Here is a 17250-nt window from a genome sequence, read left to right on the forward strand (position 1 = left end):
AAGGCAAAAGCAGCGAGCCAGGGAGGGTGCAAGTGGGCTAGAGTGAGGGGAAGGAGCTGCCGCCCGGCCAGGGGTGAGATGGGAGAGATGGATTATGGGCTGTAATCCATCAAGCAACCTCGGGGCTCAGAGCCAGCCACCCCGAGAGCCTCGCACGGTACCTGAGCTGTGGACAAGGACAGGGCTCCAATATGCGCTGCTGCCAGGCCCTCCCCTCTCACCAGCACTACCGCCACCGCCGCCAGTGTCAAAGGCACAAAGAGAGAACAACAGCGTGACAAAGGAGTGCCAGCCCCTCCTCTCTTCTCCTCTCCCTCCTCAGGCACCAACGGGGTGCCATGGCCCCAGGGACCAACGGGTGCCCCTTGCCTGTGCGAGCATCACATTGGCACCCACTCATCCCTCCTCAAGCCTTCACTGCACCGCCTGCCCCAGGCTAGCAGCACAGAGAAAGGCAGAGCAGCACAAAACTCATCTCTGGACACTTCTCCCCTCCATGGCACGGGCACTGCAGATGTCAAGCCACCCTGCACCCACCTGTGGAGGAGGACCCCCAGGTGCCGCAAGCTCGGTACCAGAGCCCAACTGCAAGGTGATGCTCAGCAGGAACACACTGCAGAGCAAGCACGCAGCACCCTGCCCTCAGCATGATGCTGCAGAGGATGCAGGCACAAACCCCAACAGCTGCATCCCCATCTCTGCAGGGCTCCTGGGCAATGCTCCCCCTTTGAGCAGAGGAAAAGCCACTGGCCGGGCGTACCATTGCCAGGACGAACATGTTCAGAGGGCAGCTCCACCTGGCAAGCTTCTGCTTTTCTGTCTCTGTGCGCCCCGGGATGTGTAGCAGGCATATAACTCCAGCTCTGCCACCCTTAGGTCTTTTTCCCTCTCTAACAGCGACTTCTGCCCTCTTTCAAGTCCACTTTCACCACCAACCTCTTCCTAGCATCTCCAGTTTGCCTTGCCTTGCCCCCTGCCTGCTTGCTCACCAGCATTTGACAAACAAGGAGAAATACATCTCTGGAGCAGCCACGCGCTGCTTCCAGGAGCCATCCCAGAATCAGAGCAGAAGGGTGCAGAGAAATGAAAAAAAAAAAATCAGGGTCTAGTAGCCATTACACACAGTTGCATCCTCCTCCCACCCCGGCCAAGGGAAGGCAGGGAGCTGACAAGGACAACAGCCACTTACGCCAAGGCAAAAGCCACCAGTGCTCCCACCACCACGATGAAATCCAGGATGTTCCAGAGGTCTCGGAAGTAGGAGCCGTCCTGCAGGATCAAGCCCTGATCGATCATCTGAGAAAAACAGACAGGGAATGAGCAGCTCAGCCATCAAGTGGACACAGCCATAGGCAGGATGTGCTGGGGATAGGGACACTGCTGGGGAGCAGTGGACCCATCCCTACGGCCCAGGTATATAGCAAGGAGCATCATATTTTGTAGGAGCCTGGAGTCAGAGAACAATAAAAGTGGTGCTGAGCATTCTCAACTCCCACCACTAAGAACTTTAAAGTCTCTGTCATCCAAATTTAGGACCAGAACCAAAAAACTGAGCTATTTCCCACCCACTGCAAGGACGCTGTGGGACTCGGCACCCCTAGTGCAGCCGCCCTGCAAGGTCTCTTACCTTGATAACCATCTCAAAGGTGAAGACACCGGTGAAGACGTAGTCGAAATATCTCAGGACCTGCAGAGAGAGGGTGTGGGTGCTCTGCAGCTGCTGCCAAGCAAATGGGCTCACTGGTGTCCACCCAGACCCCGTTACTGCCCCACACCTGGCGCTCGCCTGGCTCAGGTGCAAACGGAGGATCAGTTTTGCTTGCCCCAAACCCAGCCTGTCACCTAAGAGTTCAGGACAGCTATAAACCCAGCCTGCGTAGGTGGGAGAGAAACACATCCCGTGCACAGTGCAAGCAGAAATCATGCTGTGGGCTGGAATCATGCTCCCCCATACCAGTCCCTGTGCACATCAGCATCTCCCCAGTTTAAGCTACTTTACTATCGACAAGGCACCCTGGCCTGCTCTAAAGCCCACATGTGGGAGGCCAAGATGAATTTCCAGGGTTTATAAAGGAAGGCAATGGAGAAAGAAGTCAGATCCCATGGCATGGTGCAAGTGCTGCCACCAGCTTCCCTGACCCATGTCCCACATGTGCCCCAACATGGAAGCTAAAATCCTACAGGACCTCTGCCTGTGGGATGGGGGGAGCAGGGGAGGTTTGCAATCACTTTGTTGCGGTCGGAGTTGGTGAGGACGGGATCCTCCGCCGCGAGGGCAATGCTGCTGGCGGCGATCACCAGGAGGATGCACATCTCGAAGTAGCGCAGGTTCACGATGTAGTGGCAAGCCCTCCGCACCCTGTGGGGAGACAGCCCGCACCCCAACCTGTGAGCCCCAGGCATGGCCCACGTGCAAAACCCACCCCACAGTGCCAGCTTCCAGAGCAGAAAGATGAGCAGCAAACTCTGAGGAGCAAAACAAGGGAGCCCAAGGGGGTTTGGGCTTGCTGACCCCTTTGCTTGGCTGTCCTAGCCCCCCAGACACCCTGTGGCCAGCCAGGGAAAGTCCCTGAGAAATTGGGGGGGCTTATTCTTCCAGGCTGCTGGAGCTGGGCCAGAGCTACAGGGGAGCAGACAACTGCAGAAAAACGCAACAAACATTGAATAAAAATCACAGCTAGCAATCAGCAGTTGGGAGAGAAAGCCATGAGCACGGCTGGCACAGAGGGAGAGCATTCCCAGGGCCTGGGCAACACTGCGACTGGTTATCTGGGCTCTTTGGGAGATATTCAGCCCCCTTCCCAAGGAGGTCCCCTGTTTTCAGTGACATCTAGGGGTCCTTCCCCTTGCAGCCCTCCCCAGCCCCAGGCTCCTACAGTCCAAAAAAATGTCTCACGGGTTGGTGGTGCTGAAGATGAACATGGAGCTGTGCGGCACCATCGCTTTGCCCGTCTCGCTTTTCTCCTTCTTTCGCTTCTTCTTCTCTATCTCCTCCTCATCCTCTTTGGTCTCGGCCTCCTTTAAGGGGCTGGCTTCACCATCTGTCTTGTTGCTAACTGCAGGAAAGCGAGAGCCTTTGCCTGGTCTTGCACCCAGGCAGCACCCTGGGGTGTCCCTGCCACCCACACACGTGCATCCCCCCTGGTTTCTGCTTTGCATCCCTGTGCCGTTACAGGGACAGGAAACAGAAGGGAAAAAAAGACACAAGCTGCTGGGATGAAGCAGATGAAAGAGGTTTTAACAAGGCCAGCTTTCGCAGTGCTGTTTAATTAATAACACCGTTTAAAGTGGCTCACCTTGACAGCAAGGATGCTGCTAAGGGGTTTGAGCAGCAGCGAGCTGGGCGGAGGCTGCGGATGTGTTAGGAAAAACAGGGGATGTGAGTGTTTTGCCTGGGCGGGGAGGAGGGGGGAAGGAGGGATCAAGCAAAGGGGCGGGTGGGAAGGAGGTGAGAAAGGGAGAAGCTCCCCAGGGGACTGTGGCACGTCAGCACTGCGTTCGGGCTCCCCTGCAAAACTGGGGTGCTGGAGGGAGGTGCTGAAAGGAGCAGCAAGGAAACCCCCCATAGTTGATGGATGCGGACAGGAAAAGCCGTGCAAGCGGCTTTCCATCCCACCCCAGGGTGCCCAAGGGCCAGGTGAGGGGCTCAGGAAAGAGAGACGGGTCCTCACTCTGTACCACAGCGGAGTCGTGGACATCGATCATGATGGTGGTGCTCTCCGTGGCCTTCTCGGTATTGGGGGTGATGGAAGAGAGGTCGGGCTCGCTCCGGCTGACAGTGCGGCTGGCCTCCAGCAGTGCTTGCTCACTGGTGTCCAGGCTGCTGCAGTCCTGCTCTGTCAGGCTGCCCATTTTTGCCCGTGTGGGCTCCAGTGCCACTTGCGAGGGGCTCCCCTCCTCGGCGGTCCCGACCAGCTCGGCTTCGCCGGCAGGGACCCCATTTGTCCTGCGGGAGGAGGTGGGATGAAAAGAGGTGTGAGGAGATAAGGGGAGAGGACAAGGAGCCGCAGGAACTGCAAAATGCCTTCCCCAGGTACCAACCTGATGGGCTCTCCGCTTGCCTCTGGCTCCCCCTGAATCAGCGCCTCCACTGAGGCTGTGTCCCCATGCCGGTCCCCATCCTGCACCCCTTCCGTGGGGCTGGCCTCCTCCAGACCCATCTCCTGGCTGGCCGAGCGGCTCCCCAGGGCACCAGCTGGCTCCTTCCCCTCCATCCGGGCTCTGCGGTGCCGGCTGCGCCGCTGGCTCTGCCTCATCCTGGCCCTGTCCTCGATGCTGCCTCCTGCCCCGTCCTGCTCACCCGGCTCACAGTTTCCATGGCACGATTTCTGGTGCCATGACTCCTTGTCTCGCTTGGCCCGGGGCGATGGGCTCCTCCTGTCCTCACCACTGCTGGGGTTGGCCCCGGAGGCCAGCTGCTCAGGGCCCTCAGCCGGTGGCCGCTCACCCTTGCCACCCTGCTCCTCGGAGCATTTCTCCAGGGCGACGCCATCCCCCAGTTTCTTCCTGCGGAAGATGCTGGCGTGGGGGTTAATGAGGGACGGCTCATCCTTGTTGATGCCCTCCTGGCTGGACATCTGCATGTGCCGGCGCAGCTGGCTGGTGCGCTGCTCCCACACCGACATGTGGTGCCGCCGGCGACGCTCCCGCCTGCAACAAGGGACAGCAAGGGGTTGGCGTCCTGGACATCCACCTCACTGTTGGTGCTTCACCCCTGCCCAGTGAAGCACCCACCCTGGATTTAGTTTGGGAATCCCAGAGAGAAGGAAATGCCATCCCCAGGGCTATGGGCTGGGCTCCTGCTTCGTCCCCAGCCCTCCGGCATCCCTCTAGTGCTGGCAAGTGCTGGAAATGGGGCTGAAACTGTACTTCTGCCTCCAGATATGTCAGGCTGATGAAAGACCAGCCCCAGCAGCCTCACAGCTGCCCTGAAGCTTTCAGGCAGCATGCCCAGCTTGCTGGAAGCAGCCAGCACCCTGGCTTGCCCCATCCCAGCCAGGCAGTGACCACCTTCCTCTTGCTTGATTGCCTGGGGACACCTTAAATATAGGCAATGCCCTCTCACTGCAGCCGGGGATCCCTTCTTGCACTGGGGATGTCTTTGCATTGCCACCTCCTTGGAGCTAGGCTCCTTTTCAGAGCGATGCTGCCCTAACGGTACAAATGACGGGTGCAGGGGACACTGGTGCAAGAGCCAGCTTGCTGGCAAGGGTGCCAGTCCTGATGGGACAAAGATAGTCAGTAAGAGGGCAAAAGATGCGAGGTACAAGTCCTGCCTTTCTCAGTGAGAGATGGCCCTTTGAGACATTGGCAACAGAGAATGTCACCGGGTGCAGGAGGCCCCCTCCCTCCCTGTGCTCAGCTATGCTTGGCTAGGACAGTCCCTCACCCGGCACATCACTGGTAGGAAGCCTGCACCGAGGCTTGGGGAGCAGCAGTGTCGGCTGCCAGTGGGGGAAGAAGCTGTACTGGGCTTCTCTAAGTTCCTGCAGGTGTGCTCTAGGGAGGACTGGGCTATGCCATGAAACCTTTGTGGTGCTATAAACGCGCACACAAACACCCTGGAGAAGACAGACGTGCCCTTCCCAACACACTGAGGCACACGGAAACACCCACGAGCACACACGTGTGCATACACATACACTGCTCACCCCCGGCACACACGCAACTGCACTTCCACGGGTAGCAGCACGCACCGACACACACTTACTGCACGACGCACACACAAAGGCGGGTAACACACACAAAACCACGAATGCCCGCACACACGCACACAAACAGGGGTGCAAAGGAGCACACTGCATACAAGCACATGCACACGACCCCCCCACCCCTGCCGAGGAGGCCAGAGGGGAGCAGTATGCGCGCCGGCCCCAACAGACGCACAGAAAGCACAGGAGCCACAGACGACACGCGCCCCCGCGGCCCACATACAGGTGGCTGCTGCGCGGCTCCCACATCGACATGTGGTGTCTCCTTCGCCTGTCTCTTCTGGGGAGGAAAAACAAATGGGTTCAATCCCCCCTTCACCCCTCCTTCAAGTCGTGTGGGCAACGTAGAGAGGTGTCCCCCCACCCCGGGCAGCCGGCATCTCTTTGCCTGTCGGCCACAAGCTGCTGGGATGCCGGAGCGCAGCAGCCAGCAACTAACCTCCTGCACGTACGTGCTTACGCACCCACAACGAGCCTGCCTGCAGGGCTGCCCGCGCTCACACTCACGCACTGCACTCGGATTCCCACACCCCAGCGTGGCACATGTTGCTGCCATCCAGGGAGATGCACGCAGCGATGCTCCTGCTGGGGATGCAGATACACTTTGTGGGGCCACGGAGCCTTCCCCACACCGGCCAGCTGTGCAGCAGCGGCATGGGGAGAGCAGTGCAGGCCGCAGCCTCTCAGAAGCCCTGGTACATCCTTAGATATTTAACAGCTCTTTCAAACTCCTCCAAATTCACTTCTTCCAAGCAACACGTGGCAATTTTGCAGAGGAAGCGGTGTGGCAGGCCAGCCCCAAGCTGCTCAGAGCTGTCACCATGGGTTGATGCTGCCCTGACACTGCAGAGGGGAATGTGAAGCTCCCCAGCAAAAGCAAGGCACAAGCCTGGGGCTGAGACGCCACAGAACCCCTTTCTCCTGAGCAGCACTGACACAAGGAAACCTAACAGGGCTGTCAGTGCCCTTCACCCCCGCTGACTTCGTGCAGCTGGGGAGATTCAAGGCTTTATCCTTTGTATCACCACAGAAAAGATTCAGATACGTACAGCTCTAAGCAAACAGCCATGAGCATATGCAAATGTGCATGCAGTGGTTTACAGGTTTTGCTTTTTGCAAATGCCACGTGTGTGCAGGACATGCAAGCAAAATATACTCCCACCACATGGGACCAAGTGCCCGTGTGCACGCAGAGCTCACTCAGGCAAAACGGGCTGCATCTCGCTGCCGTCCTGCGCGTGCAACGATACCCTCAGCCCCCGGGTAAGTCACGCTGGCGGTTGCCTCCTTACGGCCACGTGCACGGGAACAGCCCGGTGCCACGCTCAAGGCAGAGAGAGAGTTGCAGGCGCCCGCTGCCATCCCCGCAGCAAGTGGCCGAGCCTTCAAACGCATCCACGCACCACGTTAGGCACCAACACATGACAGCATCCGCATGCGTCCATCTGGCCACCCACTCGTCAAACAGCCCTGAGCCATCTGCACCAACGGCGCCCATGTACAAATACAATACTCCAATCGGCACCGCAGCCGCCCACGCCAACCTGGCCACGTGGGAGCACTCATCCCCGAGCACCACCGGACCTCTCCGCAGGCAGGAACGCGTGTACCAAACCTGCCTGCGCTGGGTACCCACATAGAAATAAAGCCATCTGTGTCTGCGCACACCCAAATGCAGAGACCAGCTCGGCTTCACCATCCCGAGTTTCCAACAGCCCTTTGGTACCAGCTCTGCTCTGGCTTGTCCCTTACTACAATGTCCCCACCGGCCCTCCTCGGCTGCTGACATCAGCATTGCAGCACTGAAGGCACATCAGACCTGATGCTGGAGATGGTCGCCCCCCCTTCCTGCCCCTGACACTATCCATCCTGATGAGGTGGGAAGCTGGAAAAAAGATCTGCAAATATCAATACCTCCCATTTCAATGCCACTAGAACAACAACAAAAATTTAGAGAGATCTGTTTTCCTAACCAGCCAGATCTGACAATGGCTAGAAAACTCTAGCAGGGATATGCAGCGTGAGCAAATCCTTTAGTGCCCTAATACAGTCCATCTCTCCCTCTTCCTCTCTCCTATCTGTCCATCCTCCAGCCTCTTCTGCTCCCTATATCCTTTTATTCCCTTGCTTTATCCGACAGGTTCCCAGCGGTAGCCAGAGACGGTCACAACACACAGACCCTGCCACCTCTCCCGTAAACTGCCCCAGCGCTTGGCCAGGCATAGATTTATTATGAACATCCCATCACCCCCAAACCAGGGCAATATCTGTGGCTGCTGGGAGACCAGGCAGGGCTTACAAGTACCCCCAGCTCCTGCTGTCCCTAAAACCACAGATGATGCATGCAGGATGAGGAACTGTTGCATCCCACCGCTGCCAAGCCAGGGAGCCGGGGCCATTCCCAACGTTGCCTCTGACCCCCCCAGATCAGTGCTCGCCTCAAGACAGCGGTTTCTCTCAGCAAATCTGCAAGAGATTCTGCCATGTACGAGCTTGGCTGGGTTTCAAAGCATAACGAAACCTAAAATTCCCCGGGAAGGGATTCTATAAAAAAAGAAAAAAACCAAATCCTTTCAGCAGTACTGAAATGTACTGTTTTGGGAAACAAATCAAAACGCCTCATTCCAATGTTGACTTTGAAAGTTTTATGTGATTTAGACCATATGACACTGCAAAACAAAGGGAAAAAAGGCATCTAGAAAGGAAAAAACAGAATTTTCTTCTCCTGAAATGCAGAGACAAGGCTCCTTAACACCATGCCAGGGGTTTATGTGGTTTGGGACTTTTTTTCTTGCCCAAATCAAATTTCTGTACAATCAAACGTGGTTTCACAAACCTGTTCCATCTCTGATAACTGCATTCGCTACCAGAGAAGGAGCCCGGGGGAGATTTGTGACACCACTGCTCCCTTCTCCCCCAGCACTGGCTGCAATCCCGCAGCTCCGCCACGAAGAAACGCTCACCGGGAACGAATATCACCCCTCCTCAAGAAAAAACTGAGATCTCTTCCTCCTCCCCAGCCTCCTTCCCCACTCCTAGCAGCAGCCCTGAGTGTTTGAGCTGTACATTTGGGGCAGAAAGCCTCTTTTAGCGGATTTTTGGCATGGCCAAGCTCTGAAGCGGCTGCCTGGGGCAGGGGTGGGCAAGCCCAGGTCCTGTGGGGTCAGCATGTCCCTGCTCCAACACCTCTCCAAAGGCATTGCTGCTCGCTGGGAGCACGCTTCTAGATCTCCATCCATCCTCAGGAATCCATCACCTGGAAAGGGAGTCACCCCATGTGGGGACCCCTTTTTATTGCGGCAGCCCCGCCAGCAGCCATGCCAGGCTCTGCTTCAGCTCTCCACTCTGCTGAAAAGCCCTGCTGGGCTGGGCCTGGGGGGGCACCGGGGTAGCGGTGGAAGGGGTCACTCACTCAATAGCAGGCATGTTTGGGGCGGACATGGGGCTGACTTCTTTGGCTTTCTGAAGGGCGTGCTTCTGGTTAAAGGCTTCCTCTTCCTCCTGCTCATCCTGCAGAGGAAAGAGGGGAGTTGCTTAGTGGGATGCTGGGGTTTCAAGGGAAGGTGCAACCATCAAAGGCAGCAAAGGATACACCAGGCCACCTTAGATGCCAAGGCGTGTGGGAGAAAAGGGGAGCAGGCACTTATATTTCCAGAGACAGCCTTTATTTTATTATGGGGACATAACTTCCCCACTACGCCATATCTTACTGAAGGCGTCAGCGCTACTTAAATAAGTGAACCCAGCCCACACCAGGCAAGAGCCGGGCTGTGCACACTAGAACAGCCCCAGACGGCATAGACCAGCTCAGCCCCCCCTTCTTCACAGCCACAGGGGTGAGACAGGCAACCCCCCCAACGGAGTGGGAGGCAAGGCATCCATGAATGACCCCAGCAGAGACCGTATTGCTTTAATGAGTATGGTTGTGTCTCTGGAGCAAAAAATGTCATTAGGAGTCATTAGCATGCATTCAGCCTTTTCAAAAACTCAGCGCTCTCTTAATTGATGCTGCTGGTACGCCGCGGGGCTCTCCCACCCCTCTCACCCCAGCGGCAGCCAGCAGCCCCTGGAAGTGCCACCTGCACCCGTCCCGGGAGGACAGGAACCCCCCCCAACCCCCCTCAGGCAAACAAGCACCATGCCCCATTTCGTTTGCTGCTAACGGGTCAGATCTACACCAATGTGGAAGCCTCTCAGTAAGCCCCAAGGACCGGAGTAATAGGCATGGGCTCTGCAAAAAAACTGTGGGATCGCTGGTTCCCTCCAAAGAGCAGCAATGACCCTTGCAACTCTTGCCTACTCACCATTATCCAGATGGTGCCCCAACATTTTAGCATTCCCCAAATATTTCCCAACATGGTCTTAAAAACAGCTAAGCCCAATAACCTTCTCAAGCACCATCCTAAATTGCATCCTAAATCACATCCACTGCCCTGCGGGTAGATGGGGAATAAATACTGACAGCACTGGAAAGCACTTCCCAGTCCGCATCTCCAGAGTGCTTGGGCAAATAACTGTCCCCGCATCAGACCCCATCAGATAGATGAGGGTTATCTTAATCTGACTGGAGGCAAATGAAACTGGGGAGCTTAAATGGAGAAACAGTTAAGCCACACTTGATGGGAAGCATGGGTGTTCCTGGAGAGACATGAGACCAGCAGGTTTAAGCACTTTCCTAAATCAAATTCTAAATGGCTTTGACCAGCAATGCGGGTTTGTGTTTCAGGGGAGCACCCTGCATACCCTCCTGGAAGAAGAACCCCCACTTCCAATTTGACCTGACCTCTTTCCAAAGCAGGCTGAGCTAAAGGACAAGGTGGCCCTGGCTCTGGAGTGGGGACAGTCACAGGCAGTGCTCCTGGTGACTTTCCTGCTGGCCCCCTCCTTCACTCTCTTCACACCAGCAAGCCAAGAAAAAGGAGCAACCGGAACGTACCTTGGTGAGCTCCTGAGCATTGGCTAGGTTGTCCACTGCAATAGCCAAGAATACGTTCAGCAGAGTATCTGCAAGCAGCTAAGGATGCACCAGGCACAAGTTAAGGACATGGGTGTCTGCAGCCACCAAGGGAGGGTGGCCCTGACAGCCCCTCACCAGCTCAGTGAGGAGCAGCCACAGGGACAAACTCCTCACCCATCCCATATATACAGCCCTCAGCACGCCTCCAAACAGCTCCTTTTCTGCATTTGAGATACCCAGGGCTACTGCACGTGTGATGGGACTCCCTTAATTGGGAGAGGAGGAAGGAGCAGTGGGTGGGGAGAGGGGTGCCTCCAGAGAGGGAGAGGAGATGGGGTTGTCTCCACTAAAAGCACAGTAGCCAGGTGGATACAGTTTCCAAACAAGGTGAGGACGATGAAATAGATGGAGGACCACATGCCTGAGCGAACGCCTCCCTGGGAGCGGATGCCGTTGTACATCACCTCATTCCAGTCCTCACCCGTCAGGATCTGCAGGAAAGCAAGCCAGCAGCTCTGTTACATGCACCTTCTCGTCACCTGGACAGCCCCCTCGATCCATCCCACTAACGCGCAGGAGCCAAGTACAGAGACCCTGTGCAGTGGATAACCCAGCTCTACAGCTGCAGCACTTGAGGGAGATGATGTTGGACACTGCTGAAGATTTAGGTCTTCTCAGAACAGTTTTGAAACTCTTCTACCTTCTGTAACAGAGATGGAAGTTTCCATCTCTTGCCATCCACTTTGTTATACAGGAGGAGAGGGAGGAAGCAAGTTATATCCTAATATCTGATGGAGGGGAACTTGTTTGGTTTAAAGAGCTCCTTCCAGCCAGAGGGAAGTGAGCAGGTGGTCCCAAGTCCCTTTGGTTGTGTCCCCTTGCAGCCCAGCTCCTACCTGGAACACCGTCATGATGGCTGCAGGGAAAGTGTCAAAGTTGGCTGATGGCGTCCCATCAATGAAGTTAAACCTGGAAGTGGAACCGGGAGGACATAAATGGGCTGGAGTACCAAGGCCATCAAACCCCTGACTGCTGTGCTATCAGCTCTCTTGTGCTTAGGAGGACCTCTCCTCACTCTAAGGAAGGTCTCCTGAGCATTTGGTGCCAGAGCCCAAAAGGTCTCCTGACCAGAAGGACCCACACAGCCCAAAGGCACCTGCGTGAGCAGGCACTTTTATATGGGAAAGGTACCAGTGTTCGCAGCAGACTGAGGAGGAAGGCTACAGTCTTCCTAGGCACCTAAGAGGGTGTCATCACTTGGCTTTACCACCAAGAAACTCCTTTTCCCCAGACTTGAAATGACTTACCTGCCTCCAAACAGCTGCATTCCCAGCAGGGCAAAGACTACAATGAAGAGGAAGAGGAGGAAGAGCAGACTGATAATAGACTTCATGGAGCTCATCAGTGAGACCACCAAATTCCTCAGGGATGCCCAGTACCTAGAAATCAGAAACATTGCTGGAGCACTCACAGTGATGCCGACAGGAGAGCAGAAGCGACTGGATCTGGGCTGCAGCCACAGTCTGAGATGAAGGGTGACAGGCACAGATGGTTGGTACATACTTGGTTATTTTAAATATTCGCAGGAGACGAAGGGCTCGTAGGACACTGATCCCAAAAGAGGTTCCTGGTCTGAAGATAGCCCAAACCACTTCAAAGATGCTTCCAACCGTGACCTGAGAAGCAGACGCAGCCATGGGTCAAAGACAGGCTCAGGATGGGCTGTTGCAGGAAACCTTCACATGCCTGAAGATGAGGCACCCACCACCCTGCCCAAGACCTGGTGTCTTGGTCTGGCATGGGCAGGCTGTCCCGGAAGAAAGGGTTCCCCTGCCCACTGCGAGGGCCATCCTGTTTTTCTCTCCTTTGGTGCCCTGTGCTGCAGACACCTGCCAAACATCTCCCCCCAGACCCACAGCATCTCTGGGGCCGCTTACCCCACAGTCAAAGCAGTTGAAAGAAGAATGGAAGTAAAGGCGTGGCCCCATCCCATACATCTTTAAGGACATCTCCAGAAGAAAGAGCCCAAGAAACAGGAACTCTGCATAGTCTGAAAGAGAAAACACAGATGCGCTACCCCTGGGGCACCGAGCTGTGCGGAGCATCCTGCATGCACCCACCAGTGGCCCATAGAGCACGCTACAGACATGTGACAAGTCGAGGACCACGCTGTTTCCCCAAGCTCTCAGGGATTGGAATGAGGGAAGTTTGTCTGTGAGGAGCTAAATTGTGTATAACAGAGCACCAACCCCACAAGTTAATCTTTCAGGGAAGGTGCACCAGTGTCCCAGGGGTTTGAGAAGACCAGAGATGGCTGGCATGAAGCAGAGCAGCTCTTTAGCATTATACGACAGTGGCGGAGGTGTCTGCAAAGACATTAACCCCACAACACTGTGGGGGAATATTAGCAACCTGGATTTAAATCATTGCACGGCTGGAACCTGGCCAGAGTAACCGAGCCAAACAGCCAAGAGCCAGTGAAAAGCTTCTCCAGCTATTTCTTGAACATTAGCAGGCAAGAGTCTGGCTCTTCACCTTGTCCAAAAGATGCTTCTCACCATGACCAGCTGCTGTACCACACCGTGGCGTGCTGGGATCCCAGCAGGCCTGAGCGTGCTAATGCAAATTTGGGCAGGCCCGGTACTTGATGAGGACATTTTCAAGGTGAGTAAGAATAACATGGCTGAGAAAGCAGCACTGTCCCTACTGCAGCAGCTCAGGAGTAACACACGGCTGCCGTGGGGTTGGCCACGCTGCTCTGCAGTTAGCACCACACTAGAATAGACATGGGTGTACTGTCTCTGAGACCTGACCTTGTACCATGGCCCATGGTGGGCTGGGGGATGCTCCAGTAACCAGTTTCAAGCTTGGGATCTCCATACCATGCTCTGCACCAAAACTTTAACCAGGGGGCTCTTCCATGACAAGTCCCATCCCTGCAAACTCACACCTTTCCAGCAATTACTGGTGGGCATTCAAAGATGGATCTCCAGCAAGCTTCCCATCACCACTGTTCACAATTTTGGGATAAAGTCAACTGAGACCTGCAGTCTGTTTCTCTCCCTTGACAAACACATCGGATCTGAGGGGCATGAGACCAGTAAAACTCCTCCACATTTGCCCACAGGGCTGAAACAGCCATCAGTGGCCACGGGGCCAAGGGCAAAGATAAATTAAATGGCTGTACAAGGTCCTTTTTTTATCAACAGTGGATGTAATTCAGGTTATTCCCCATCCAGCTCCATACCAGCATGACTCTGGTGGGATTCATCCCCATGTGCCCTGGGGCAAGGAGCGAGGGCATGCTGCAACCTCCGGCTGCTGGAGATAAGAAGGTTGCAGGAGGTTTTGCCTGCCCACGCAGTGCTCTCACACCTACACAAAGCCCAGGGACTCACAGAGGAAGTGGGTGAGCCAGGCTGGCTGGTTGTGATGGACGATGGCCACGCAGGCAGTGTTGAGAGCCACCAGGCTCAAGACAATCCAGTAGAAGACCTGGGATTTCACCATGTGGCGAACGGAGATGCGCAGGAGTCGCTCCTTGTGCCGTAAGTAGGAGGCACCATCCACTCTGGCACCTTTGAGGCCAGAGTGACTCAAGGGGTTACCTAAGAGAAAAGAGGGGGGAGAAGGAGTTGGGTGCTCCAGTCAAGGTGAGAGAAGGAGTTGGGTGCTCCAGCCTTCCCCACAACATGAGACAGGACAGACAGCTCACAGACATTGCTCTTATGGGACATGACTTAACCGCACAGTTTATAAATAGTACAGGGGGCAGCGGGTTGTTTGCCCCCTTTGCTGTCAAACTAGCAGAGATGGCTGATCTGTGGTGACAATCCCCACATAATACATGCAGCCCTCACAACTCAATAAACTGGCAGAGGTTTTGGGGAGGAAAGCTTCAAACTGTACTAACCCAAGGTTGGATGAAGAGGTCTTCTCTGTGCCAGCCTCCGCTCACCCACGGAGGAGATATCAACGCAGTGCTCGTCGCTCGAGTCACGGTTCATGGTGTCCGTCCGGTTCCTTTTGATGGTGGCTCTCCTGAGCACTGGGAAGGGAACAGAAAGGGGTGTTGGTGGCCCAATTCTCCCAGTAGCCAGGTCATTGGACCATGACCTGGTGATCAGTACTTGGCTAACTCAGGTCTGGTAACAGGATGGAGATACCCAGGTGACCCTAGTCCAGAGCTGTCCCTGTATGGGACCAGACACCTCCTGGCCTCCATGCTCTCTTAGGGGTTATGCTGTCAATCCATTTCCCCATACCCCTCTCTCAGGCCACAGACCCCACTGGGGCATCCCCAAACCTCCCTCCTCTCATCACAGCTAGCGGGTTTCAACCTCCAGCTGTGGGCAGGCAGAAGGAAGGGCAGGCAGGTGCTTAAGCAGAACACTGCTTGTCTTACCTTCTAAGGCTGAGGTCCCAGAATTTTTGTTCTCTTCAGCCAGCATGACTTCCTCTACGCAAAACACAGAGTTCAGCATCAGGAGACAAGACACAGTTGGCTGAGCACGTCAGACCTCACTGCCGTGCACCTAAGCACTTTGCCCAGCCTGGAAGTGGTTGCTCTATGTTGCAAACTCTTGTCAAGTATTGGTTAAGTGTCCAAAAGCAAATTCTGGAGGGTAGCAAGTGGCAGCTACCACACATTGCATCAGAAAGAAAAAATATTTGTAATCAACCCTTCTTCCTCCACTGTAATTAACCCCACTAAAGAAGTTAAACATTGTAGACAGCTCTGGGGCTCAACATCCCAACCCAGAACAAAAGCTGAGGTCTGGGGCTCAGGTCTTGTTTCAAGTTACCATCCTTTTTCAAGTCTGAATGCTAGATGAAATTGTAAATCTTCCCTTCCCAGAGCTGAATGCACTGAACTGATCCCCACCAGGTGCAAGCAAGGACAGGGGCTGTAGCAGTTTGGGGACCAGGACCACGGGCTGTTGTGCATGGCTGGGTGTCAGCAGGAAACCTGGAAACCTCCACCGTCCCCAGCCCTCACCCATGTCCGGGTGGGAGCCCCGAGCTGGGAACTAGCAAGTGCATCCCCTCCAGTCTGCTCCAGGAGCAGGTTTAACTGGAAAACCACTGTCATGATTCACTGCTCTACTTTCCCCCTGCCCACCACTGCAGGGGACTCCAGAAAGGAAACCATGGCAGGGCAGAGCAAAGCTCGCAGCAGTGATGCTCACAGCCTTCCCTGAAGATGTAGTATGCCTCATGTTCAAAACACGACAGTTTCATGCCACAGAACATGAGGTTTCATCAGCTGTTGGCAATGTCCTTGCTTGCAACCTGGCCGGACCATCACGTCATCTGGGGCCGAGCTCACGCATGCACCCAACACCACCAGATGACCACCTGCGCAACTTTTGGGTTGCACTGGATGATGCTCAGCGATCCTTTCCCATCCCCACCATTTTGCATGACCAGCACCCTTCAGTGCACGCCACCCCCCTGGCAGCACCCCCCGGCCCACCAGCCTTTACCCGCTTTGTCTATCCAGGCCCGGTAGCCGTTGAGCTCCCGCTCGATCTGCTGCTGGCGCCGCAGCTTCATGAAGGCTCGGCGGTTCTCCACTCGCTCACGCTCTTTGGCAAACTCCCTGGGGAAGGGCAGAGGGGGATGGTGAGAGGGCGGCTGGGGGGGCAGCAGGGCGCACAGGGGGCTGGGGGCACTGCGGGGCCAGGAGGGGAGGCAGGGACCAAGGGCGATCACAAGCCAAAGTCTGCTGGAGCATTTTGGGGCAATGCATGGCCATCCTCAGCCAAAGCATGGCCAGGGGATGGATGAATGAACAGAGAGGAGGAGAGGCGCAGATGCACGTGAGCAAACCCCCTGCTCAGTCACTCAGCCCCATATGCCCTGGCTGGGAGGTCCTGCTTGCTCCTGTCTGGGGCTAAACACTGAGCAACACTGGCCAGAGCTAACACTGTGCCCACCGCTCATGCAGCATGTGGTGCACAGATCCACTGGCATCTACGTGCTCACACGCGCTCCTAGGCACAATCATAAACATACTCCTCAGTACATAAGATATATGATTTCACCTATAGCCCAGTCCAGAGCTGTGCAAAGACATCCATATGCAGCTAGGGCTATATACACCTTCTCACGTGCAGTTAAGACACAAGATCACACCGGTAAGCATGGTCTGCTTTCTGGTATACACACACTTGTGGCCATACGCAGAAGGCCCATGCAGGCTGCCCTCCTGAGGTTTTCACGCACCCTGTATGGAGAAGCACCTGAAGCCCTAAGCATGTAGAGGCCATCACACCCAGAGAAATGGAAATATATGGCAGGAAGCACAGGGGTGGCAATGTATGTAACCTCCCACCCATGCCGTGGGTTGTACGTGAGACGAGATGGTTGGACCTGCTTCTAGGAGGTCCCACACCCCGTGCTCACACACACTACAAACCTGGGGCATCTTGACCCGCATGTTATACCTCTACTGACAACCACATTTGCACACAAGGAGCATCTCTCACACCAGACACCCCCCCAGCACACCCTTCCTTCCTTGCAACAACATCAGGGGGATGCAATCTGCTGGCTACAGCTTCCCATCCCATCCCGCCC

At 55.5% G+C, this 17250-nt stretch overlaps 1 protein-coding gene across 1 annotated transcript in view; it reads right to left on the bottom strand.

The window, feature by feature from the left end:
• The window catches only part of CACNA1E (calcium voltage-gated channel subunit alpha1 E), a 161750-nt gene that overhangs the window by 32600 nt on the left and 111900 nt on the right, over positions 1 to 17250 (bottom strand). The window contains exons 10-27 of the mRNA XM_087734697.1: positions 16155 to 16270; positions 15074 to 15127; positions 14582 to 14716; positions 14067 to 14276; positions 12606 to 12718; positions 12232 to 12344; positions 11976 to 12107; positions 11565 to 11637; positions 11042 to 11159; positions 10648 to 10715; positions 9124 to 9221; positions 5935 to 5991; positions 4042 to 4650; positions 3672 to 3946; positions 2897 to 3056; positions 2230 to 2359; positions 1628 to 1687; positions 1190 to 1296 (exon numbers count right to left, since the gene is read on the bottom strand). Coding sequence (XP_087590823.1) covers positions 1190 to 1296; positions 1628 to 1687; positions 2230 to 2359; positions 2897 to 3056; positions 3672 to 3946; positions 4042 to 4650; positions 5935 to 5991; positions 9124 to 9221; positions 10648 to 10715; positions 11042 to 11159; positions 11565 to 11637; positions 11976 to 12107; positions 12232 to 12344; positions 12606 to 12718; positions 14067 to 14276; positions 14582 to 14716; positions 15074 to 15127; positions 16155 to 16270 — 2628 coding nt within the window. The remainder of the gene's footprint in view (positions 1 to 1189; positions 1297 to 1627; positions 1688 to 2229; positions 2360 to 2896; positions 3057 to 3671; positions 3947 to 4041; positions 4651 to 5934; positions 5992 to 9123; positions 9222 to 10647; positions 10716 to 11041; positions 11160 to 11564; positions 11638 to 11975; positions 12108 to 12231; positions 12345 to 12605; positions 12719 to 14066; positions 14277 to 14581; positions 14717 to 15073; positions 15128 to 16154; positions 16271 to 17250) is intronic.

This window comes from Nipponia nippon, unplaced genomic scaffold (assembly GCF_047370975.1).
Source record: "Nipponia nippon isolate SJK-2023a ecotype South Korea unplaced genomic scaffold, ASM4737097v1 scaffold_5, whole genome shotgun sequence".
In the NCBI taxonomy this organism is placed as follows: Eukaryota; Metazoa; Chordata; class Aves; order Pelecaniformes; family Threskiornithidae; genus Nipponia; species Nipponia nippon.